Source organism: Meriones unguiculatus, chromosome 7 (assembly GCF_030254825.1).
Source record: "Meriones unguiculatus strain TT.TT164.6M chromosome 7, Bangor_MerUng_6.1, whole genome shotgun sequence".
NCBI classification, from domain to species: domain Eukaryota; kingdom Metazoa; phylum Chordata; class Mammalia; order Rodentia; family Muridae; genus Meriones; species Meriones unguiculatus.
Window position 1 is genome coordinate 4,316,689 of NC_083355.1, and position 26,188 is coordinate 4,342,876.

The 26,188-nt window shown below is 47.6% G+C and overlaps 1 protein-coding gene across 3 annotated transcripts in view; it reads left to right on the plus strand.

The window, feature by feature from the left end:
* The window catches only part of Cyth1 (cytohesin 1), an 80,244-nt gene that overhangs the window by 17,436 nt on the left and 36,620 nt on the right, over window positions 1-26,188 (plus strand). The window contains exon 1 of one of the 3 annotated variants that reach the window (XM_021640048.2): window positions 16,270-16,424. The exons of 1 other annotated variant lie outside the window; for it this stretch is intronic. In XM_021640048.2, coding sequence (XP_021495723.1) covers window positions 16,394-16,424 — 31 coding nt within the window. In that variant the 5' untranslated portion in view covers window positions 16,270-16,393. Of the gene's footprint in view, window positions 1-16,269; window positions 16,425-25,048; window positions 25,427-26,188 lie in introns of those variants that run through there. One more of the 3 variants, XM_021640066.2, reaches the window with a different exon arrangement.

Below are 26,188 nucleotides of genomic sequence, written 5' to 3' on the forward strand. Positions count from 1 at the left end.
AGGCTTACTTACGGGAGATGCGTGACAAAGTGACCACAGCACTCAGAAAGTCTTATCCAGCATGGACAGCTTCACCATGGCTGTATAGACAGAGTCCTCCCTCCAGTTAATCTTCCTTCTTCTGCTTCCTTTAGCACATACCAAGACTGTGAGACCCTGGGACCTAGAGTAGAGTTGCATAGAGATGTCCAGGATATGCAGGGGGAGTGGCCAGAGTCACGTGACATTCCAGTGGCCTCCCCTACCCTTCCCTCAGTGAGGGAACATCAGTGGATGGCAGGCCAGTCTTGGTGCTCTCTTGCAAGAAGTCACAGTGGCTATGATGAAGATGACAGCTGTTTTGTTCAGGGGACCATGCTCACAACCTGCTGTTTTGGGTGTGCTTCACAGGCATCAGACGACTGTCTTCAGAGAGGCTGCATTCTAGTTAGATAAAAGAACAGGTGTGGAGTCCTTCCTCAGCCTCGGTGATTTGAGCAGCTGGAGTGACAAGAGAAAGAAGAAAAGGCAAATGCGCAGACACACAGAAAAGCTGGGGTTGGCAGGGCTCCCTTCAGAGAAGTCTGTTCCCGTGGACCCTCAGCATATTATTATATAGCATTGAGCAAGGAAACTGAGGTTGGGCTACTGCATACAGCATACAGCTGAACGGGGAGTCAGGCTTAGCTAGATAAAAGCAGTGATCAGGCTGTAAACATCTGGTGGGGAGGAAAGCTACAGTGACGTTTTGTGTTGGACACACTTTCAACATTTGGACTGGGAGGGAAGACCATTTCCCCGTGGGTCAGAGGCAGGGTCCTTCATATGGCCAGCTCATGCCAACTACACACATCCATTCAGGATTTCACACACCCAGGGTTCTTGTGTTCCCCATGGCTGGGGACATTTAGCCAAGGGAAGGTGATGGATTCCATAGAGGGGACTGTTTAATCAGCAGCATATGGAGTTGTTGAACTCAGATGAGTGTTTCTTAATGGTTAAAACCAGGGTGACATGATGTCTGCCTTTCTACCCCTGTGACTAATCCTCATCTGCATTTTGCTGGGCTTGTTGAGCACAGGCCTGTGGTTGAACTTTTCCTACCTTGTCAGCATTCTTGTGTTCCTTTGTGACTGACAAGGCATATTTTATAGAGGCTGTGTCCTCCCCAATGTGCTAAAGGCTTTTGAAAGGTTGTCTGCTAAAGTCATTATTTCGTGTTTGGTAAGGAAAGCATTGCCTGTTGAGGAGCAGCCAGTTGAGAGAAGCTCAGATAGCTGGGATTGTAGCCCAGTAGTGGAGCACTTGCCCGACACGCATGACAGGGTTTTGCCTTCAGCTTCATGAAAATAAATGGCACCTCCTTGGTAGTTCTGTGTCCATGACATGTGTGACACAGCACAGCATAGCTTCTGGTGGTCATTTGACCCTTTACACCTAAGGAAAATAGGAACCTCTCCTGTCGTCAGGTGGCCTTGGCAACCAGCAAGTCACACATAATCACTACTCAGTCATTAATATTATAGTGTGTGTGTGTGTGTGTGTGTGTGTGTGTGTGTGTGTTGTGGGGATAGAACCTGGGGTCTCAAGCATGCAAGGCAATTGCTCTGACACAGCTTTGCCCCAGCCCTAGAGGAAGTCTTTCTAAAACTCACTGAGAACAGCTCCACTGTTTAGGGGGATTATTTAGTGTTGGGACTGCCAGGTAGATGAATGATCTTCTGCTTTGGAACGAAGTTTTTAATTATAGGTTATTCTGAGAGTTAGTGATTTGTATCCCTGATGAGTTGGATGGCAATAATTATATTTAAGTAATTATCCTAATTTAAATTTTGGAGAAATTGGTCCTTTAATAACTGCAGTATGGCAGATTGTCATTATATACTGTTTTCTGTCTAATTGTTATTATTGCTTAATTAATGTTGTGATCTGCTAGATTCCCCAAGGTCAGTTTGTAAGCCCTGTGGTTAACTAGGGGAACTAGTAGTCATCTGACTGTCATTTTTAGTCCATCAGCTTCATTCTCACATTCTTGGTGTCACCCAGTGTCTTCTGCTTCAGACACACACTTTAAGTCTCTGGGAAGTAGAGTGTGGTGACACTACCTCAAGTCCCAGCACTACAGAGCTCAAGGCAGGAAGATCTTGAGTCTAAGGCCAGCCCAAGCTCCATAGTAAGAACCAGGTTCAAACAAAGAGGGCTTGGCTGTGGCTCAGTGGCTGAACACCTGTGTTTCATAAGGTACTGGGTCCTCTCTACAGCACTAAAACACTAAGATACTTGCCTTGATAGCAAGAGAACGATAGTTTTTCCCCTTCCCTCCCAAGCTCTGAATTTCCTAGAAGCATAGGACAAGAACTCAGACAATGGCAGTTAAACTATCAGCCCTATAACTCTGGGAAAGGGAAAAGGCATTCCACCTAGCTTTAGGCATCTGGGAAATAAGCTACGGATTTGTAAAATTCTCTGTTTCTTCCACAAGATATAATCTTAGATATAATCTTTGAACCAGATTCCTTAGAGCTAAATATCTGATGGGCTTAGAAAGAAAGCCCAGTGGGTAAAGATGCTGCTGAGACTGATGACAAGACTTCAGTCCCCAGAACTCAAGTGGCAGAATGAGAGGATAACTTTAAGTTACCGTCTCCAAGGTAACCCCAAGTTATCTTCTGATCTCCACATGGGTACCGCAGTACGTTCTTAATCAGACTTGCACATACATAGACGCTCTCTCTCGCTCTCTGAATTTGTTAGTGTGAAATAGAATGAAATAACTGATAGCCACACGTGCTCCCCGTGCTTTTGATGTCTCCCAGAGTGTTGATGTCAGGGTAAAGTGGGCTCTTAGAGCAGTCTCTGCATGGACACAGGGCTGTGAAGAGCTCAGGATGCCAGCGAGCCCATTTCATGGCACTGTGAAACAAGGTGGCAGATGTCAGCTGTCACCCCAGAAACACATGTCTTTATGTGACCCAATAGAATCACAGTTTTGACATTTTTGCTGATATTTAAATGGCTTGCCAACAAGTGCTAAATTGCTCTAGAGCTGTGTGCTGGAGTGTGGTGCTGTTGGGACACGGGACAGCACTTGTTTCTTTGGTTAATGGTAGCTTCTCTGATTTGCTTCTAAATCTCATGGGCATATCTTTGGAACGGGAAGGTTTTTGTTCCTGTTGCTATTATTTGTTTTAAACAAGGATTTAAACAGTGGACTAAGTAAAATGTTGGAGAACTTTATGAGTAGTCATTTAAGAAATAGATTTAGAGGTGTTTTGTTTTGTTTTGTTCTTGTTCTTGAACCAGCTGCTGTTTTCTAAAGCAATAGTTAGACCAAACGGGGCTATAGGCTCTGTTTAACATCCATGACCAGTGTCAAGGGGCTGCTGGCCTGGCTGACCTCAGTGGGACTGTTTGGAGCTCCATGGCTCATTGCCTGCCTCTGACTGGGAGGATGGGTGGAGTGCATCATTTTGTAACATTGGTCTTGTGGTTTTACAAAGAAGGGACTCTGTGATTAGACTGAAGAAGAGGGAGGAAACAAGAAGGGGACATGTGCTACTGTAATCGGAAGCGACACAGCAGAGACCCCACCCAGCCAGCCATACTGCTCTGAGCTGCCAGCAAACTGATTTCATAAGGGAGCTTAAATTTTGCACCATAACCAGCTTTTATGATGATGGCTAAAAAAAAATTGTCTTAAAACCCCTAAAGGAGTTTGGTTTAGACATGCAGAGAAAAACATGAAGCATTTTAATAATCTCCCTCTTCCCCTTCTTATGTCCTGCATTCTCTGGGTACTAAAAGTACCAGGAAGATCACTCTAGGAACTAAAAGCTACTTTTAAAACACACTGCAGGTGCCCGTACTGTTTTACCGTTAATCCAGCCACGGAACAGATTTCTCTGTGTCCTGACCATAAGTGTTCCTGTAGTAACTACCTTGTTGAAACATTTGTTCCCTGGTGGCATGGTCAGCACCTCGACCAACCCGATGATATACTTGCTGGGTGGCACCTAAGTCACAGACGCTGTTCAGTGGAGAACAGTGCTTGTAAGTCACAAAAACAAAATGCTTAGAGGTGAAGCTCAGAAATCTAGGCCAGAACTCTGTTTCCTTTGTGTGGTCATGGTTGACAGACGGCTGAGAGAGGAGCCTCTGGAGTAGACTTTGAAGGATAGTAGGATCCAGAAAAGCAGAAAACACTGATCAAAGTGGTAGACACAAAAATTAAAGATTATGAATCATATGGAGACATTGATGAATACTCAACAGCAGAACCAAACAGAAGAGCCAAAAAATGCAAAGAGCCTAAAATCCCATCAACAGGTCAGTAGGGAGAAAGAGGGCAGTATGCCTGTCTAACGAGGATTATTGAGCCATTAAAGTCATGAAAAAATTTAGAGTGGCTGAACCTTGAAGAGAGATCAGTGATAAAATCAGCCACAAAAGGCCACATGTACACAGCAGACCTGACCAGACAGAAAGGCCAGTTGGTAGTTTCCAGAGCTAGGGTGATAGGAGTGTGCATGGGGCTTCCTTTTAGGGGAATGGTGCTGGGAACCAAACAAACCCAGTTCTCTGTAAGAGCAGCTGGTGTTCTAAGGGCTGAACCATCCCCTAGTGCCCCGGTTTTAAATGTTACTATAAGGCTGTTCAACGCTAATACAATTCTCAGGTTAAAGTTCTTTTCAATTATTGTTAGATCTTTGTATAGCGGAACCCATAGTATTCATTCCAGTGTTCTGCTCTTCCCAAATATGATAGAAGGTTACGAGGACCACATGGTCTCTGTCTGTCCTCTGTAGCCTTTCCTGGAACTACTGATTGCATCTCGGGATTTGTTTGTTTGTTTATGTATTTATTCACCACCTCTGCACCTTTTCTGCCCAGCTGCAGTGTTTTCTGCCTGCTCCCCACCTCCTGGCAGGCAGTCCTTCCCCTGGATGATCCCACAGTCTTTCTTCTCAAGATTGGCTCTGTGAGCATGGTGACACACACCTTTAATCCCAGCACTTGGGTGGCAGAGACAGTCAAATCTCTGTGAGTTCAAGGCCAGCCTGGTCTAGAAAGTGAGTTCCAGGACAGCTAGGGCTACACAGAGAAACCCTGTCTCAAAAAGCCAGAAAAAGAAAAGAAGAAAATCAAGAGTGGTTTTTCTGAGAACTTTGTGTTTTGACTTCCCTCCTGAAGTGTCCTGGAACCATGCCACCTTCTGTGTGGGATCACATTCAGGAGCTGACGATCCCTTGTCTTTCCTGTTTTAGGTGTCAGTGATATTCTCAGAACTCTCTAAAAGTTCCCCAGCAAAGGGTGTGTGAGAGACTTGCGTTCAAGTTTCCATGTTAGAAATTGCCTCTGAATCTGCAGGGTTTTGTTTTTTTTTTAAGTGAAAAGTCTACTGATTTGAAGGGTTTGTGTGTGTGAATATAATGCTCAGGGGCTTCCTATGCTGCGGTTTTGTTTGCCAACATACCAGAGTTTAGAAACCTCGGCTGTACTTTTGATGGACTTTTGGACAGCTTCCAGTGTTGCTGTGAATGCTACAAGAATGTGACGCTCCTGTCTGGTAGTGCGCATCATTTATGCAGAAACGAATCCTTTCGCCTCTGGTCACATGCCATCCTCATCACCTGTTAAGAGTTTTATCTGGAGAGATATTCTGAGCTCTGTGTCCTGTGCCAGCACTGTGACACCCCAACCCCCAAGACACTGGGTTATGGTTTGCAGTGTCACTGAACCTGGGGTTCACTGAGGGAAACTGGCCCCCTTAGTGTGCTTCAGCCTTCTATGTGTGAGCTCAGCTCCTTTCAGCTTCTTTACAAAGTCTTTCAGTAAGATTTTAGATATTTTTTTTCTTGTAAAAGTTTTTGCACGCTGTGATAAATTTACTCCTGGGCACAAGTTACTGATGGTGGGCATCCTTCATTTTCTCTAGTCTTTTATTAAAGATTTTTTTTAATATATATATTTATATGGGTGTTTTGTGTGCATGTACATTTGCACATCAGAAGAGGTCATTGGATCTCATGGGACTATAGTTAGAGATGGTTGTGAGCCATCATGTGGATGCTGGGAATTGAACTCAGGACCTCAGGAAGAGCAGCCAGTGCTCTTAACCACTGAGCCATCTCTAAAGCCACCATTTTCTCCAATATTTTTTAAAAAATATTTTTTAGTGATTTATTTATTTTTAGTTCATGTGCATTGGTGTTTGGCCTGTATGTATGTCTGTGTGAGTGTGTCAGATCCCCTGGAACTGGAATTCCAGACAATTGTGAGCTGCTATGTGGGTGTTGTGAATTGAACTTAGGACCTCTGGAAGAACAGCCAGCATTCTTAACTACTGAGCTATCTCTCCAGCCCCCATTTTCTCCAGTTTTAAAGGGAAAGTTTATATATATATGCACGCACACACACACACACAAACACAAACACATATTTCAAAGCCAGGTATATGGTCCATGCCTGTAATTCTAAGTAAAGACAGGAAGATCCTGAATTTGAGGTCAGCTTGGGCTATATAGAGAAGGTTTGTGACTAAAAGAAAGAAGAGGAAAGAAGAGAGGAAGGGAAGGCAGATAGTAGTTATTTTAAGAAGATAGATAGATAGATAGATAATTATTGTAAGACTTTCTTGGTTTTGGTTTTCCAAAAGATTTTTTCTCATTCATAAATAGACATTCAGCTTTTTAAATACTTTTCTACTCGTACGTATATCATATTTTAAAAATATATACAACTAAATCAATTAAATTGTCTGGTGAGCCCTATCTTACATGACAGATATTATTTAGCACTTGAAGTATATAACACACATACAAAATATCTTCATTTTTATATTGATTACATGTTGAAATACTTTTTCGGCTATGGGAGTGAGGTGCAGGGGAAAACACGATGGAAGGGCACCCAGGGCAGGTGGCTCTGAACTCCTTTCACTCCTGAGCTTGCTTTATCTTTAGGTAGAGATGATGATGGTGGTGGCAAGGATGAGGTGACCGAAGAGCGCCTGCTGTGCTTTGGTTATAGCTCAAAGAGATCAAGAAGTCCTGCAGAAGTTTCTTTGTATTTCTTTGCAAACTGGTCCATGTATTTAAAACTTACCAATGGATTCTCATACTGCAGCTCCTGGCCCTTTAGCTAGTGTAACAGAGCTTGCCACCCACCTGGCAGTGTCATGACGGGGTTTCCTGATAGGACTTCCCATCCTGTCTCTCAGTTTGTCTTGCCTCCATCCCTGCTTCTTATAACCCACTCTCTGGAGTAGGTTCCTTGCCTGAGAAGAGAATGAGGTTTGTTCTGACTGTGCACATGGTTGTTTTCAAAGAATACAATAATGAAGAGAGGCGGGAGGTAGAGTGGAGGGTTGAGAGCCAGGCATGCTGCATCTTGAAGGGCTTCCTGTCCTCTGCAGCTCTGTCTGAAACTGTCCTTGCTGCCATAGGGGCCTCCTCACCCCAAAGGTTAGATAGGTATTTTGAGATGGTGAGCTTTGTGCAGTATTTATTGTCTCTAGATCGCCTGTGAAGTAAATCCCAGATGTTGCCAAATTCTTGGTTTTTTCAAAAAGTGCTTTTTGTTTTCCTTCTCCAATTGCTTCACTGTTCCTATGGGGGCAATTTACTTTGTATTCTTCCTTGGAGCTTGGCGTTCCCTGAGCATCAGAACCCAGTCCTTAACTGCTGTGTGGTCATCTGTTTTAGTGCTGCCATCCTTGTGTCCTTCAGTAAACTCCACACTTGAGCATGTGGTGACAAAGTGGCAGACAGAATCACTCTTGAAGGCTCAGCAGTTTGCTGAATCAGTGCAGAGCATTCTGGGAATACTTGACTGTAGTTATCCTGGGCAAGGGGACACCTGCCGGACAACGGGTAACCCTAAAGACCCAGGGAAGGTGGCATGGTGGTGTAAACCTGTGCCAGCATTGGAATGCAGGGGCAGCAGTGACTTCAAGGCTGTCCTGGTCTACATAGTGGATTTGAGGCCGGCCAGGGCTACATGAGATCCTGTCTCAAAGCATCAAGGGTGAACAAACAGAAAACCCCAATGGACTCTGTTGCGTGCTTTTTGAGCACTTTCCTCTAGTGGAGCTACCTTGCCGTGCCACAGGGTAAGAGGATGCACTCAGTCCTGATGCAACTTGGTATGCTGGGGGGGTGGGGCTCGCCTTCTCTGAGGAGTAGGGGAAGGGAATAGGGGAAACAGTCAGGGACGGTGGGGGGTGGGGACCGGGAGAAGAGGAGGGAGGGGACCACGACTGGGAGGTAAAATGAATGCATTAAAATTGAAATTGAAAATTAAATTAAATTAAATTTAAATTGAAGAAAAACAAGAAAAAAGAAGAGCGAAGCTTAAAACTGCCACATAGTGACAAAGTGTAATTCCTAGGTTATGGTTGCACTGAACACATCAAAGGTAAGGTAACAGACGTGTTAGCAACAGTGCATTCATTTTGCCAGCAGAGGGCAGCATAGATTACCTCTCTAGTACAGTGGGTGTTTTTTCTTTTTTAAACTTAATTATTTTTTATTTGTTTTACTTAAAAGATATTAAACGTACCATAGCATCCGTGTTGATGTGTGGTGTGAAGATTAATTCAGCCTTAGCTTTATCATTCTTCCCTGTGGCTCATACTGTGTGTTCTCGGCCATGGAGGAAAGTGTCTCCTCAGCACCAGGAGCATGTCAGGGAAGTCTGCAGGACGCCTCTTCCAGCGTCTCTGGACTGTGGTCAGCTGGGGCCTTGTGTCATTGCCTCCAGAGAGTCACTGTAGCTGTGAGTCTTCCTGCTGTCTGGACCTCGCTGTGCCCCAGGAGAACTGTGATCCTCCCTGAGAGCATGTGGCAGGGCTGTCCTCGGTACAGAAAGGGAGCCTGGGCCACACAGTGCTCGCTCTGGGACACTCTGTGGTGCCGATAGTGGACTGTCTTCCGAGTCAGAGCAATCTCGGTCGATTTACTGCACCACACCTTTCTGTATCTTACTTCTTCTTGAAAATGTCAGTTGCCCTTCTTAGAAAAATAAAACAAGGGCTGTTCTTGGTGGCACACCCTTGTAATCCTAGCACTTAGGAAGTTGAGTTTCTTGGGATGTGAGTTCAAAGCCAGGCTAGACAAGTGAGAACCTGAAGAAGGGGGAGGGCCAGGCAACATATAACATAGATAAGGGCACGCATTAGGTTTGTGTTCATTTTGACACGCTTTGACTCTTTATTTTGATAATCAAAGTCCTACAATTCTGCCTCATAAAGGCTTGTCCTGCCAGCCATGAGAACGCCACAGGTGGCCAGGTACCAGAGAGGCCTGTCAAGGAATGGGCTTTGGGTCCCTTATCCTTCATCTTCTTCCCTGGAGGGCACAGTTCTTGGTATGCTTGACCCTATCGGTGCTATTTTATGCTGCAGTAGAGTTTGACAATTAATCAGGGACAGACATAGGACAGGAAAAAGTGACCCTCTTGCCACTGTGGTAATTTCATCCAGAGCATATTCTGTAGGCAATGTTTATTATTTTTATTTTTGGTCGTGAGCCTATCCTTTAACAGCTGAGCCATCTCTCCAACCCATTTATTTATTTTTAAATGCTAAGTAGTGGTTTCATAAAAGATGTATGTGTAGATATACTCATGAGTAGACCTGTGGAAAAGCTAAGCCATAACCTTTGAGCCAGGCAGGAAGTGTGCTCGAGTTGGCGAATTAAGCATGGTAGTGGAAGCACAGACTCTAATAAACTATCCACAGCCAGAGTCATGGCAAGTTGGCCTGTGTTGGGTATCCTCACGGTATCCATTTCAGGTAGGTAGGAGTAAAGAGTTAAATATGTCTAAGGAACTTAATTATTTGGAACCATCTTGAGTCTAGAGCCCTTCATCAGCGTGAGGTATCAGTCACGATAGCTTCAACTCGCTATGAAGACAGCTAAGTAGTGTGCTGTGTGGGATGCAGGAAGGATGAGTGAAGTCTTGCCCCCCCCCCCCGCCATGGGAACACAAGAGTAAATAAATATGAAAGATGACACCATACCAACCTTTCTGCTGCTTACATGTCTTCCAGAATACCATGTTGTATGCCTTAAGTATGCGCAGTAAAACTTATTTTAAACACAAATAAACTTGCATAGGAATGCCCTGACACATTATTTGAGTATGAGTAGCTTTCAAATGTCTTCTTCTACTTGGCTGCTTTCATACTCATTATAGGGCCTTCCCCAGACCCTGTATCTCCATGTCATCTGAAGCGCCATTCAGATTATTATCAATTATCAATTATCAATTATCGTTGATAATTGGTCTGCTTTTGTTGTGTCAAGATGTACACAGGGACTTTCCCACAGTTCCCAGTCAGGTGCCTGCACAGCGACCTTTCCAGGAGGCTGCATTGCACAGGCTGTAGACAGGCCTGATATGTGTGAGGCTTCTGTACTCCAGCGCGATGCACAGGCCCTGCTATGTTAGCTAGGTGCTGTAACTGCGCAGACTGGGCTGGCCATGAACTAAGAGATCCACTTAACTCTGCCTCCCAAGTGCTGGGATTGAAGATGTGTGCCGCCACGCCCAGCTAGGATGCTGGAACAGCCTTCAGGTTCACAGTTCCAGTTTGGAAGATAGATTACTGTGTTGTTTGTTTGGGCATTGTGTCGGATAAAACCTGGCATAAGCTAGAGGAATCCTCTTTCACTGATCTACCTTCCTGTTTATGTAGACTCCTGATAAGCTACTTAGTTTGGCCCTGAATGTACTTGGTAGCATGGGAATTAGGCTTGAATTAGTCCTTTTCTCTCAGCCTTTTAAGTAGTTACTATTACAGGCCTGTGCTGCTGGGACCATGGATGTCGTTGTTTAGACTTTGAGATAGGTAGTCTTGCTGTGAAGACCTCAGGTGGGCCTCTAGCTCATGATCCCCCTGCCTCAGGCTTCTGAGTTCTGGGATTACAGGGGTAAACTGCATGCCTTGTCTAGTAAGGATACTAAATTATGTGCTCATCTTCCTGAGCCCAAAGCCAGTGCTTTGGGAGTTAATGTCTGTTTTGAGAACTTAAGGCAGATTTCTTAATTTCCTTTTTTAGTTAACAGAGTTAATGTGCAGTAGTTTTAGGAAAGCAGAAATGAAGCAGAGGGCAGCGTGGAATGGTCAGGGGGTTTCTATTGTGTTGGTTTGTAGGGCAGCTTTTCTGCTCAGGCTCACAGAAGCTAGGACTTAGGCTCGTCCCCTGGACTACCAGAAGACTCACGATGAGCCCAAGTAAGGACAGTAGCTGTTGTATGAGAATTATACTAACAATGGATCATTGAATGGTGCAGGTGAAAGTTGTGAAGTCCCAAAACCAGGGACTGTGGGACAGGGCTGTAAGGAGCCATAGAGCAGGGGCAAAGAGTAGGGGTGTGAAGTTCTCATTTGCAGAGGATGTGGAGTCACAGGGACCCAAGCGATAAGGCTGTGAGATCCTGAGAAACAGGACTATAAGGGTTCACGGGGGCGGGGGGGGGGGTTAAGGGAGAACTGAGGGAGGACTGAGGGAGGACTGGGAGGCAGGAGCTGTGGATCTGCCTGTAGCCTGCCACTCAGAATATGGAGTTTCGTATTTTTAGCTCCTCAGGCCTTGACACTTCACACTTCCATGGAGTCTGAGGAGGCCCTGGCACTACCTTGGATGTAAGTAGAACAGGAATTTGACCCTTTATTGCTTAGCTGTCCTTCTCTCATGGCAGCTTCTCAGGTCACACTCTTCTACCTGGGCTGCTTGCAGTCTGTGCTCTTGCCAGCACCCAGGGTGGTCTGTCACAAAGGAAGTCAGATGTGTCTGCTCTCTCCAGAACGTGACAGCGCTCATTCATTTCACCCAGAACAGAAACTGCCATCTTTAAAACAGCCCAAGGCCCCCTGTAGCCCTTCAAAGGCCTCTGCCCTCTGACCTCACCCCCTTGCAGTCTTTCCTGCTCCCCACTGAACTTGACACTCTCTAGAGCTCTAGAGCATATGTCCAGGAGTGGCAGCCACTCTGCTTTTGTATGTTCCCTCATCTTCCTCGTCCCACACAGTGGAAATGCTGTGGCCATTCAGTCCTTGATGCTTGATGTCTCTGCAGCCCCCACCTACTGTGCTCAGGGACCCTTAGTGGGTGAAACAGTAGAAAGGAAAGCTTATAAATTTGATTGATTTTTAAAAAGTGTAAAACTGAAGATAAAAGTGGAGTTAAAAAATAAGTGGCAGATTACATTATACATTATAAATGTTCTATTCAGGCCTACAAACTAGTAGGAAGGATGGCAGTACAAAACAGAGCACAAGGTATGGGCAGCAGCTCACAGAACAGAGGTGTTCTCACACTGCAGAGGTCAGCAGTGGGAATGTCCCTCCCTGTCAGTGCAGGTCAGCGTGGGCCTGTCTGGACACACTGAACACCAGGAAGCCAGACATGTGCTGTCCCAGTGCCAGGACACAGGAAACAGACATACCCTGTTGCTTCCAAGTCAGGGCCATCTGGGAATCAGACCTGAAGCCAAAGGTAGAGACAGGGTTAGGAACCAGTAAACAGGTTTGAAATGGAGCAAAATGGAACAATACAGGATTCTTCGAGGGCTGAGGTTGGAGAGGACACACACCCCACCGAGGGTTTGGGGATTAGACAAGGCAGGCCATATCACAGAGAGAAGACTTAGTGAAAGCCACCAGTGCTGCTGCTGCTGCTTCTTCTTCTTTCTTTCTTTCTTTCCTTTCTTTCTTTTTTTTTTTTTTTTTTTTTTTTTTAGAGACAGAGTTTCTCTGTGTAGTCCTGGCTGTCCTGGATCTCACTCTGTAGACCAGGCTGGGCTTGAACTCACAGAGATCTGCCTGCCTCTGCCTCCCAATGTACTGCTTAATTTTAGCTGTCAACTTGACACAGCCTGGAATCAACTGTGAGAGGAGGGAATTGAGAATTAAGGGCTTGCCTAGATCGGGCCGGCTGATGGGGGCATGTCTGTGGGGATCTCTTGTTTTTTAGTTAATTGATGTAAGAGTTCATGGCCCACTGTGGTATACCATCTCATGGGCTGGGCCCTAAAGCTAGCTGAGAAAAAAGTGAGCAGACAGCTTGGGCATATCCATTCCTCTCTGCTCTAGGCTCTGGATGGGATATGACTAGCTGTTTGAGTTCCTGCCTTGGCTTCCCTGAATTGAGGGCCTGGATCCTAGAATCTTAAGCCAAATACACCCTTTTTCCCCAGAGTTGCTTTTAATAGGGGTATTTGTCACATTAACAGAAATGAAACTGGGACACCACCCAGTGATGTCATGGTAGTACTTTGTGGCTGTTCCGTTTTAACTTGTTATTACAGATAGCTGGCCTAGGAGCCTCACCGCCTACCCCAGGAACACAGGGAAGGATTTTCTGAATCAAGGAACTCTACATGTAAGCAAGTCTTACTGGGAGAACGAGAGCTGTACCCACAGCATGTGCACAGGGCACTGAGATCAGGCCTTGCTTAAAGAAGACACATGACACCCTTTACAGTCCTGGAAAAAATAGGGCTACAGGGATGGCCCAATTGGTAAGGTGTCATGTAAACACGAGACTCTTCATTCCATCCCAGCTCCCCTGTACAGTCAAGTGTGTAATTCCATTGCGGGCAGAGCTGCAGCCAGGAGGATCCCAGGGGCTCTCTGACCAGCCAGTCTGGCTGAATCAGTGCACTCCAATGGCTCAGTGAGAGACCCAGTCCCAAAAATAAGGTGAAGAGCTGGGCATGGTGGTGCACACCTTTAGCCCCAGCACTCAGGAGACAGGGGCAGGCAGGACTCTGTGAGTTTGAGGCCAGCCTGGTCTACATAGTAAATTCTAAGACAGCTGGGACTATGTAGAGAGACCCTGTACCCCCCCCCAAAAAAAAAGAAGAAAAGAAAAAAAGTGAAAATCAACTGAGGAAATAGGTGCCCCACTCGACGTATGCGCCTGTGAACACACAGGCACGCACACTCACCAACTAAAATGAGGGGTCTGTAAACAGCATGCAACACAGCTGTTAACCTTGCGCTGTGTGCACGTGTGTGTGTGCGATGAGGGACAGTATAAACAATGCATATTGTGTATACAAGAAGGCAGGCCAAACCTTACAGGGCCATCGGTGGTTATCACTGCGGGAGGGGCAGACTGCCTGCTGCTGTTTCCTGCTTTCGTCTGTAAGTGTGCGTCATGAACATCATCAAGAACATGCAGGAAAGAACATCTTGATGTGAAGCACCAGTAACTAGGAAGGGGCAGTAGTAAAAGTCAAAAAGTCCCTAATGGCCATTGCAACCCTGAATGAAATGAACACAGCTAGAGGGAGGCATCCTAACACCTGATTTCAACACACACTGCAAAGCAACAGTAAGCCAAACAGCACAATATTGTCACACAGATGGTGAAACAGAAATGAGAACCCAGCAGTCACATATTTGCAGCTGTCTGACTTTCAGCAAAGGCACCCAGCAAAACTGGGCATCCACAGGTAGAAGAATGAAACCTGATGCTGTCTCACCACCACAGTCAACTCCAGGTGATCGAAGACTTGAACCAGATTAGAAACTACAAAACCACTGAAAAAGCAGGGCAGCACTGTTAAGATAGTGACACTATGGATAAGATCCCCAAACAAAAGCAAAAATAGACCAGTAGAGCTTTATCAAACAAAAAAGCTTTTGAGAAAAATATGTGTACTGTGTAGAATTTAATATCCAGAATATATAGGGAACCGAAACCACATAGAAGGAGAAACCTAATTAAGGACAAGCCAGTGTCTGGGCATGGTGGCACATGCCTGTGTCTAGCACTTGGGAGGAGGAGCAGGAAGATGAAAAGTTGAGGTCAGCTATCTTTGAGTTTGAGGCCAGCAAACTCAGACTGCATGAGGCTGCCTGAAACAAAGAGACGTAAAGACAGAAAAACAAAGAGCAGGAGATTGAAATAGGCCTCTCTTTAAAAAGCGATACAAACAGCCGCAGGTACCCTCGGCATGGTGACATAGGCCTGTATGCAATTCTAGAACTCCACAGTCTTAGGCAGGGGTTGAGAGCTCAAGGCCGGTCTGGGCTACAAGGCGCACCTCGGTCTCAGACAAGCAAACAAACAGAAATCTCAAAGCCTGGCAACCACAAAGACAAAAATATTTAAAATGCTCACTATCACTCGATCATCAAGAATGATGACCATCAAGGGTGATGACGGCAAAAAGCAGCAGGCACAGAGGTAAATTAGTGCAGGCATTGCAATAAATACTGCGGAGGAAACGGAACAGCCTATGTGCCAAGCTCTTTACTATGGAGCCATTTGGCTGACCTGCTTATTTATTTATTTACTTACTTACTTATTTTGGTTTTCGAGACAGGGTTTCTCTCTGTAGCCCTGGCTGTCCTGGAACTCCCTCTGTAGACCAGGCTGGCCCCGGACTCACAGAGATCCTCCTGCCTCTGCTTCCTGAGTGCTGGGATTAAAGGCGTGCACCACCACATGTGCCTTTCTGATTATTATTATTATTATTACTGTTATTTACATTGATTGACTGATTGCTGGGGTTGGGGGTTTATCCGTGCCATCACTGGAATGTGGAGGTCAAAAGACAACTTGTGGAAGTTGGTTGTCTCCTTCAGCCTTTACATGCATTCTGGGGGATCATCAGGCTGTGTCAAGCTCTTTATCCACTGGGCCTTCTTGCCAGTCCCACATTTTATGATGAGAAGAGTTGGAAGTTTCCCAACACACAAGATATAATTTAAGAGCAAGGAAATGCATTATTCATCCTAATTTAGGAGCTAAACATTGTGTGTATGGAGTTATAGGAACCTCATAAACACGCTAAAACTACAGAGATCAGAAAAGGGTTGCAATCGACCTCAGTGTGACTGGGAGTGCGCCTGTCAGTTTTCTCATCTCCGGGCCTTCTGTTTTTAGCTGGAACTTAATAGCGTGCTGTGGTGATTGCCATCCTTGTCTTGTCCTGTGGATGTTAATGTGCTGCTTTCTCACTGGGAGATGACCTGGTTTTAGGTGCTTCTGTCCCTGGGAAGACAGGAGGTGAGGCAGAAAGTAGCAGCTGCTGCATCCTTGCACGGGTGGGTGAGGACAGGGTGGGCCCGCTGCTGAGCTGGGTGATGACTCAGTGCCGTTTAACAAGCTGGAAGGTGCTTGTGCCTCTTCAGGAACTGGGTGGTGGCAGGGACTGCTGTGACGCTTGCAGAGGCTGCAGGCTAATTGGTCCCTGTGCCACTAGCCATTCCTCTTGTAGTCCGGAAGCAGCTGTGAGCTGTCCTAGTGGCTGGACAGCTCCCTGGTAGGTGTTCTCAGCTACACCCAAGCACAGCCCAGGCAACTTTGCTCAGGACACTTTGCTGCGTGAGGTGGCGGCAGCTCTCCTTTGTCCCCAAGCCCAGCAAGCCTGTCCTGTTCTGAGAAGCCAAACAATGGTTCTTAAAGAAGGAGAAGGGGAGGATGGTGAGTCCCAGCCACAGACTAGGAGGTCTGGGGTGGTGGGGTGGTCTCTTTGGTCTGAAGGTCTCTTTGGACTCGGGCACAGTTAGAGTGTGGTTTTTATCCTGTTTATTTCTGAAGAGCTGCAATGTGCTGAGCAAGATTCTGGGGGTATGTGTGCATGTGCGTGCATGTGTGCATGCTATGTGTGTGTGTGGTGTGTGTATGTGAATAGATATGAGGTTCTAGGTGGGGTAACAGGAGTCACCCAGGCGTTCTTCCAGCCCTGGCTCTACCCTGAGCTCTGTGCACCACAGTACACATTCCTGGCAGCATGCCACCTTCAGCTTGCTGACCATTTACTGCACCTGAGGAGCAGCTGGGTCCCAGCTTTGCGGTTATGCTGTCAAGACTCAGCATCAACAGTTTTTGCTTTTCCTAAATGAAGTGTAGCAAGGAGAGGCTTCCTCTTTCTTTACTGGTGAAGACTGAAGTCTCATGGTGTCTGTTGTACTTCCCTCGTCTTCCCCAGCCCGCGCTGTGAATGGTGGAGCTGTGACTCAGGAGCCCAGACTCTGGGCAGTCCCCTTGCTGTGCCTGGCTTGGCTCAACTGCAGTGCTTCAGCCCTGAGGCCAAAAAGGGCGAGTGTGTCCAGCTGCAGCTAGGTTGGGTACTAGAGTAACCCTGACATGGCGATGAGTGCTGCCAGGAACCCTGGTCGTCTCTGACTTCTGTCTCCTGGCTTGTGAGCATACACTTGAAGGCCCACCTCTAGCTGTCCCTGGCATAGGGCTGCTTGGATAATTCTATTGTGGATATAACTCCTGGGTGAGAAGGATATGGCATCTTTATTGTAGTACCTTTGCTGTCAAAGAGGGGGACAGTAATGGGGACTGTGGCCTGGCTGGGGTGAGCTGCCAGCTGGGAGCTTTTGTTTTTGAAAGGTGAGTCCACATTAGCCCAGGTATTGAGCTTTGAGAGCAGAAGAGGACACAGAATAAAATACTAGAATAATCAGAGTGCAACTGACTGGCCAGGCCAGGCCAGCACTGGCTGCTATGCCACATCTTCGTGGTTTCTGGCTGCTAGTCCTTCTCCCAGCTTTACACTTTACACTCAGGCTCACTTTAAGCCGGAGGAGTCATGGCTGTAATGTGTAGCATCAGATGCCCTCAGTGTGGGTGCATGCCTAAATCCAGGGCTGGGGTTGTGGGCCTGGGGCAGGGATCAAATCAGCTCTGCTTTGAATGAACACTGAAGAGCCAGTGCCTCTGTTTTCCAACCCCTCCCTAGTGTTTCCTACTTGCGACAAAAGGGAAGGAGCATTGCCCTTTTAACCATTGTTAAAATACATTCTCAAGATGTAGTCACAGAAGCAGGACGGCATTTAGGTGGGTGTAAAAGGAAAGGGAACAAGTGGAGTTTCCTGTGGCAAGCCCCAAAGGTCCCCACGGAAGGGAGTGGGTGCTTCTCACAAAGCCCCTACTGCTTTCTAGAAGCCCCTGCTTCTTTCTAGAAAGAAGATCTACTCTTCTTTCTAGAGTCTATGGCTGCTCTCACCCTTCTTGGTACTTGGCCCCTTCCCTGTCTCTCCAAGATTCACTGCCCCAAGTGCGTGTCTGCTCAGTGATGAGGGCTTTGGACAGACAGGCATTCAGAAGTCAGGTACTTCCGGTGCACACTTCAGCCTTGCAGCTTTCACCTCCTTTTCTGTGCCATTATCTATTTATGTGCCTGCATGTATGTCTAGTGTCCTGGGTTAACAGAAGAGGGTATTGGATCCCCTGGAGATGGGGTTATAAATGGTTGTGAGCTGAGGGTCAAACCTGGGTTCTCTGGAAGAGCATCAAGTGCTCTAAACCACTGGGTCATCCCTTCAGCCCTTTACCTCCTTTCTTATGTATACTAGTAATGGGTTGTTCTCCAGCATTGTGTATTTATTTGCCTGTGTGAGAGTTACCAGTATAATTAGCTGGGCACTGTTTTCTTAACTGCCCTAAGTAGATTGGCTGTTTGAACTTATCTGTGTATGTGGAGTCCCCTTGATTTGCTTCCGAGCCTTCTCTTCAGGATGGAGTCCAGACTCCTTAATGTGAGCCCGTTTCCCTCCATAGCACGCACTACGGATTCTTCCTGGGGCTCTCTGGTCTATTCTGCCCCAGGCCCTGACCTATAGTGTGCCCACTATCCTTAAGTCTTCTTACCTTACTTGGGGTTCACCATTCTCTCAGCTTCTCCATTTGGGGATTGTCATTAAGTCCTAGATCTAGCTGGCCCCTATGTAGCATCTCAGCATGTCCTGGGCATGCACAGATGCTGTGCCAGGTTGTTGCTGCCACAGGCTTGCCTGCCTCTCCCTACTGGCAAGGCTGGGTCTGGAGCTATTTAAGTCCCAGCTCCAAGCACAGGCTGCGCCCATGGCAGATGCTCAGCAAATGCTAGCTGAATGAGTCTGTAGGTTTCAATCGGAGAATAAATTGCTAAGGACCAGTCAGGGGTCAGGAGTGTGAACTGGGATGTAGGTGTTGGAGCAGTTCACCATCAGGGAGCAGTTCAGACCTAAGCTTGATTGTCAAGTTAAAAAAAAAAAATTCCCAAAACATCTGAAGCTGTAAGTACCACAAGGGCACAAAGCAGTGCTATTTACAGGAAAGCACACCAAGTAGAGTTCGTGAGCTCCTCTCCGGCAGAACACTAGGCTAAACTGCTCACCTTGATCTTAGCTTGGCATCTGCCCTGCTTGCTCGCTTGCTGCATCCCTGTGACCTGTGTCCTGGCTTTGGAAAAGCTGCTTGCTGGTGTTAGAAGGGAGCCCTAAGGTGCTGGTGCTGTGGATGAACACCTCAGATGCTTCTCAGAGCAGTGTGTGCTCTCACCCAGTTTTCAAGCAGGAGCATGTTTGACATTGTGCAAAGCACACATCAAAGCAAGAAGCCCTTGTCACCATCTGCCATGACAGTGTTGAAGGGCTCTGCTCTGGTTTGAGCTTTACCGGCCTCCCTGTTGAGCATAGCAGCCTCGAACGCACACAGCAGCCTTGCACCTTTCTTCTCAGCAAAGGAACAGGACAGAAGCGAAGCCATGCACTCTGCTTGATGACAGTCAGCCTTCCCCACTGCCTGAGGCCTTCTGCCACCCCACATTTCCTCATGTAAAAAATGAAAGCTAGGCTAGCTGCAGATACCCAGGACCCACAGACCAGTTAGAAACGAAGCTTGGGAGGCAGAAAGTGGAATTAGATTCTAAGAGTCCATTATTGAAGGGAAGAAAAGTAGGCTTGAATCTGGAGTATCCAGAGCCCTGTAGGCTTGCAGAGTGATCAGCAAGGACAAAGCCGGGAACTGCAGAGGGAGTGAGCAGGGTAGCTCAGAGGCAGCACCCTCCAGTGTCCAGCCAGTCCTCCCACAGCCCACAAAAACATGCTGAAATGGGGGCGGGAGATTTCAAATAGTGTGCTGTTGGCTACATCAAAGATGGAGAGTTAGACCTTCTGGAAATATCTGGGAGTTTCCACCTCTCATTTTCCCTTTGGACCTTGACAACCTTCCAAAAGCAACTTCACTGAACAGTGTTCTGTTCTGCTGTCTGCTCTCCCATCTGTCTGCTGCTCAGCTGTGCTTTCCTCTTAGGACAGACTCTAGTGAACACTACTTCCCTTGCCCAGCCTCCCAGGGTCCTCAGCCTGCAGGGGTCTGTGTGGCTCCAGCTCAGAGCCAGGTGTCACCAGCAGCTGTGTAGTCAGATGTCCAGAGCTGGGAAGTGCCTTTGCAGTTATCCAGCCAGTCCCTGGTCAGCTCTGAAGTAAGAGCGATGGCCTTGGCTCCCAGGAGAGGAGACCTCTGATCACTGAGCCCCTAACAGCCAAGAATCAGCTGGTCTGCCCCTGCTGATGTGAGCCTCTTCTGTCTGTGGAAGTTATCAGCTGTCTTTTTGTTTTTCCTGCTTTCGTGTGGCAGGGACCATGGGGGCAGGAAATTGAGTCCTGCTGCCCTGCAGATGGGCTGTTGTGGGAGGGCCCACCCAGCACGTCCCTTCATTTCTTGAGAAGATAAGGAAGTCATGTTTCCCCTAGGCCTGGTTTCTTCATAGTTTATATGGAAGCAGATCTCAAGAGAGATCTACTCTTCTTTCTAGAGTCTATGGCTGCTCTCACCCTTCTTGGTACTTGGCCCCTTCCCTGTCTTCCTCTTTGTCAGGAATCTGAGCAGTGAGTCCACATGCAAGGCCATCAGTGCCACCACAGCAGTGTCGCCAAATGGGACACTGATAGTGGACCAGTGCTCAAGAATGTGTCTAACACTGAGGAAGGGCTCAGGCTCTGTCTGGGCAGAGTTGCTGGAGGAATTTCTGCATCGTCTCTGAGGAAAAGCCTCAGCAGCAAAGATTGCATTTCCTGTGAACCAACTTACAGAACAATAGCAAAGGAGGAATCAGAGCTTACCCTTTTCCATGAGCCACCTTTACGTGCTGGCTGCTGATGGTGGCACTCACAGATGTCCACCAAGCACACATCACATATAAGGAGGACTCTTGACAGTGCTGCCTGGGGCCACCATGGGTCATTGCTACATTTATAGAGTCCCTCACTTTCTAGCCACCATATACAGTACTGAAAATTTTTCAGTTTTTACAGTCTTGATGCTGTAGCCGTCAGGAAAATTCTCTCACACAAATTAAGAATCCAAGTTTAGTTCAGGAAGCAGACTCGGATTTCTAGATGGAAAGATCTGTGTGTTTGAGGTGCTACAGAAAGATGCCCCACCTGTCCACATGGCTGGGAGCGCAGAGAGGCAGGTAGTTGTGCTTTTGTTAGCATTTCTAGGATAAGTGAGCCTGAGCATCCTTTTGTGTTCAGTTTCTTGTGCTTCTTCTTGAATCTGCCACTTATATCCCTTGGAGACACAAGGCCTTGCTTCTCTTCCTGTCCCTCCTCCCACCCCAGCTCTCTTGGGCCTCCCTTGCTACATGCAGTCTCTATCCTGTCCAGCTGCCACCTCTGCACAGGGCAGGAGGTAGATGCTTGCTGGGAAGGGAAGAGATGAAACCTGCTACCCCGACCCCCGACTCCCTACCCCACACTGCTCTGGCACCTGAAGCAGAGGCTAGATGCCTGAGCCTCCATGGTTACTCCCCAGTCTTGGCCTACTGCTAAACAGCAGTGACTGCAGTGGGGTCAGCCGTTGGACTTGCTCTGAAACTGGGGCTCCACATAGTGTCTTCAGTTGTTGCCACTGGGACCAAGGACAACTCTAAAGAGTGGGATCACTCTACTGTGATGTGCCAGCTGGGTCTTTTCAACTTGGCACAAGTTAAGTCATCTAGGAAGAAGGACCCTCAACTGAGAAAATGGTTCTATCAGATAGGCTGGCAGGCAAGTCCATGGGACATGTTCTTGATTAATGATTGATGTGGGAGGGCCATGGTGATGGTACCACCTGTGCACATGTGGTCCTAGCGTATATAAGAAAGTAAACTCAGCACCCCCAGGGACAAGCCAGTAAGCAGCATTTCCACCATGGCCTTTGCGTCAGTTCTTGCCCTAGGTTCCTGCCTGGCTTCTCTTCATGGTGGACTAGAAGCTGAAATAAACCCCTTTCTCCCCAAGTTACTTTTGGTCATGGTGTTTATCACAGCTATAGAAACCTAATGAAGGCATGTGAGGTAAGGGTGGATATGGCCCCTCTCAACTTTCTGACCCTCGTTGAACAAGAGTAGATAGCAGTCGGTGGCTTCTTTGAAAAAGCATCTCTGTAGTTTCTATTCTTACTGAAGAGGCCCAACGCATTTTTAAGTATTAAGAAATTCAGAACCCCCAAGATCAAGAGGTTGAGGGTCACGGCTGGGCAGAGACTCTGTGTCCATTGTGTTCCTAGGGCCTTGTGTGTAGAGAGAGCCTGCAGTGAGGCAGGAGAGAGGGACGGGCTAGCGGTGTGTTTGGAGGTTTAGGATCAGGTAAGGATGGCGGCTGAAGCCACCAGCAGCAGCAGGTGGGGAAGCACCTTCTCTTCACTGCATTTGGAGTTTCAGCCATCTGTCCCTGTTCTTACCTCCTCAAACTGGAATGTCTCCAGGCCCTTTACTTCCCAGGCGCCTCCTTGCCGCTTTCACTCTTCCGGAGTGTTTCTCTCTTTATCTCAGCTCAGCTCAGCAACAGTGGAACCAGCTGTCTAAGTTAGAGTCAAAGACACCAGCCCAATTCCAGCTTGCCTTCCAGACTTTTCCCACTCGGGCCACCCTTCTGCCTCTGTTCTCCCCTCCCAGCCTGGGCCCTCTTTCCTTCCTGGTGAACCCTACAGCTCAACAGCAGTTTTGGCTCTTTTATAGGGTCACTTTAGACTGATGTATGCCACCATTCTCTGTCATCCAGCCTATAGCATCTTTTTGTAAGAGAAATAGTGAAGTGAGATCTATTTGAGGGTGGAGCCCCATCTCGCCAGCTTTGTGTCTTCTTCCATGGTCACAATAGGTCCCTGATTGATGTGTTGGATTATTAGTCTAAAACCTTTCATTTTCTCCTTTGGGATCCCTGCTCTGTGAGCAGGTTTTTCCTTTGTTTTTTTGTTGTTGACTATGCTTTCATAAACTTGGTTGTACATTGACTTATTTTAGCATCTTGTTTTCTTTTGATATGGGAGTGGCTTTGTTTGCAGCTTTTCCGTCTACTTCTGGTCTGCTGGCTCCCTGTACCTTACTGTTTGTACCTAGGGCTGTGCTCATACAAGCTTTTGCGACCAGCTTCATTTAGCATGGTCACATGTGCTGTGACTAAAGCCAGCAGAAGGTCCACTAAGCATTTGTATTGGAAGTGGCCACATGAGGGAGAGCCATGCGAGCTTTGCATGTTACAGCTGAGCATATGTGGAAAGGATAGGTCAGGATTCACTTAGGTGTGTGTACACCTAAGAATCTGTCACCTCAACAAGATGGATGTAGCCCTTGGAACTGTGAGAAGAGCTGCAGATATGTTCAGTGTAAGGTACCACCTGGAGGTGAGCATGCGAGGGAGTCATGGCTTGTGCCATGCAAACAAATCTGCAGATGCTGAGTCGAGATGCTATTGGGCTAATGCTAATGCACATGGACTAAGCAAGGAGGTGCCCAGGTAATCAGGGAGTCTCCCTGGAAGAAGTGGGCATGCACAGTGTTGGATTGAGCCTCCAAACAAGAAGAAACAAGGAAGACTGGACTTCTCGGATCTGGCAGAGCAGAGAGGGTAGAATCTCCAGACATGAGAGGCAGGGGAGACAGGAGTCCAATAGATGCAGCCAGCAAGATTCTCTGCTCACATTTTGTTGAAAACCCGAAGGCTTAAGGCAGAAATGTTCCAAGTGCTTTTAAGATTTTTTTAAAGAAGTACCATCATTTTGGCACTAGCTGGTCGTGTAGTTATGGCTGTTTTCAGAAGGCATGGGCTGGAATGGAGCACACTGGAGTGGGGTCCAGTCTGGAGACACTGCTGTAATGATGCGGGTGCCTGTCAGCACTCTCTGTCCACATTCTCCAGCTGGGTGAGCCCTGCACAGGGGACAGCTGTGGCTAGAAGGGTGGCCTCAGATGGTCATTCTCTAGTGCAAGAGACTAGAAGGAAGAGAGTCCTGGGATGGGGATCCCCTTTGTTACATATCTGGAGTCACAGTTATTAACCAGGGCTGTTCCTGGGACTCTTAGCAATTTCTAGAGACATTTTGGTAGTCACACCTGGCTGAGAGAGGCTTGCTGTGGCATCTAGCTAGAAGAGGCCATGGGTACTTATTCTTGTCCCTCTTGGCTTCTCACCTTTTGTCTCCTTGGTGCCTCAGCACTCCAGAGCACATAAGGATAAGCACTGAGTGATGTGCTCTGAACAGCCACAGGGCTCAGAATCAAGTGTGCGCTGGCCTAGTGCAGGGTGTACTTTCTGTTTTCTCTCCTTGCTGATCTGGGGCTTGTTTAAAAGCCACCTCTTCCCTTCATAGTCCCAAGCAGTGTTTCTGGGTGTGTCAGCAGTCCCTTTGTAGCCCCTTGACATTAGGCCTGAATCTGTGGAATTTTTATCCTGGGCCCTGGGATCCCAGTTGGCTTACGTAATGGGTCTCCAGCCTTGTGACCCTTGCCATCCTTGAAGAATCAGAGACACTGCTTGTGTCTAGGATGTAGCGGTGTTTCTTGTCATCTTCCATCTTATATAGTCATCCCCAGAAGTAGTCTACCTGGCCCTGCTACTCAGGGCACTTGGCACACATGGTTCACGTCTGGTAAAGAGCACATGGGTGCCAGCATACATGCACAGCAGAAGGTAAAACGGCTTTGATATCCCACGTGGAAGGAAGAGATCCTCCAGGGGTGGGTCTTGTAGGATGCTGCCTCCTAAAACCCTCCCAAATGGCGTATCAGGGAGAGCAGGCTGCGCTGATCTAGAACTAGTGCAAGGACTGAGGTTATGCCACATAGGTGACAGATGTTTAAGCCCCAGATCCAGTCTCTTGTTTGAGAAGGCATTGCAAGTATGGTTTACCCTCTTTCTGGAGAGAACAACCATCAAGCTTTGCTTCTAAGGGGGAACAAGAAAGCAAATGCAGCCTTATGAGCAAATGCTAGCAGTGCCTCCCCTCCCCCAGGAGGCCAGGAAGAGGGTAGTAGGAGGGGCGGTGTGATTACATTCATGGAAATGAGCCTGCTAGGAGAGGAGCCGCACACCGAGTGTCAGCTGCTGCTGCAGCTCCGTGCACCCTTCCCCATCCCCGGGGCTGCGCCAGCCTTCCCCACCAGGCTCTGCTCACTCCCGCCCGCTGTTTGGCCATTCGGCTTTTGTCTCCTCTGGACGCCTCCTCCCCTGCCCTTGTGTGCTGGCACACAAATGCTGTCCTTGCTCCAGCTCTCCCTGCACCCAGAGCTGGGAGAGCTCCGGGGAGCCTGGGCCTGTGGGATTGCTGTACAGATCCACCATGGCCTCTGACATGGAGAACTGCGGACCAGCTGAGGCTTTGATGGCGCTGCTCAGGGCTTGACAGGACACTGGGGCCACAGGAGAAGGGACACGCCACTGGTAAGAGCCAGGTGGATGGCACATGGAGTGGGTTTGCAGTTCCCCCTTGTTCTGCCTAGATGCAGCCTCTCCCACCCTGCACCCCATACCCTGCAGCAGGCAGAAGGAGCTGACGTGCTCCGCTGACTCTGCATGTCTGTCCTTGGGTTTCCATCCTCTGCTCGCTCCTCTCAGGGATTTTCCACGGTGCTTCCGGATAAGTATCCAGTGATTTGTTGTTGTGTCTTCTTGTCTTGAGACTTAAGAGCAAGCCAATAACCAATTCCCAACTCTGGGTTTGATTAGGTTAAAAAAAAAAAAAAAAAGGGTAGCAGAGAGCCAAGGGGCAGATTCACAGCCGGGCTCTCCCCTCTAGATCTGCCGACCACTTGGGGCTTCTGCTGACTCTGGACTTTTGGACCTTCCTAGTCAGGGGCAGCCGGGGTTCCAACACACAGAGAAGAGCAAGGTTAGATCCTTACCAGCTGCTAGACAGAGAAAAAGCTTAAGTATGCAGAAAAATTCAAGGTGTGTAAAGGACTTGTGTGTAAATAATATTTAAAGAAGAGGTAAAATGACAGAGAAGTGACTTCTGAGAACCCCCACTCTTCTTCTGTTTGGGATGAACAGGGGGTGTGGTGGCCCGGCTGTGCAGTGTGATGGTGACTGTAGCTGGCAGGCACCAGAATGGCAGTGCTTCACCCAAAAGACAGTGTCCTCTGACCCCCAGAGGAGGGTGAGCCGAATGATCTGGGTTTCTGGTGGAATAGGGAACTCTCCAGC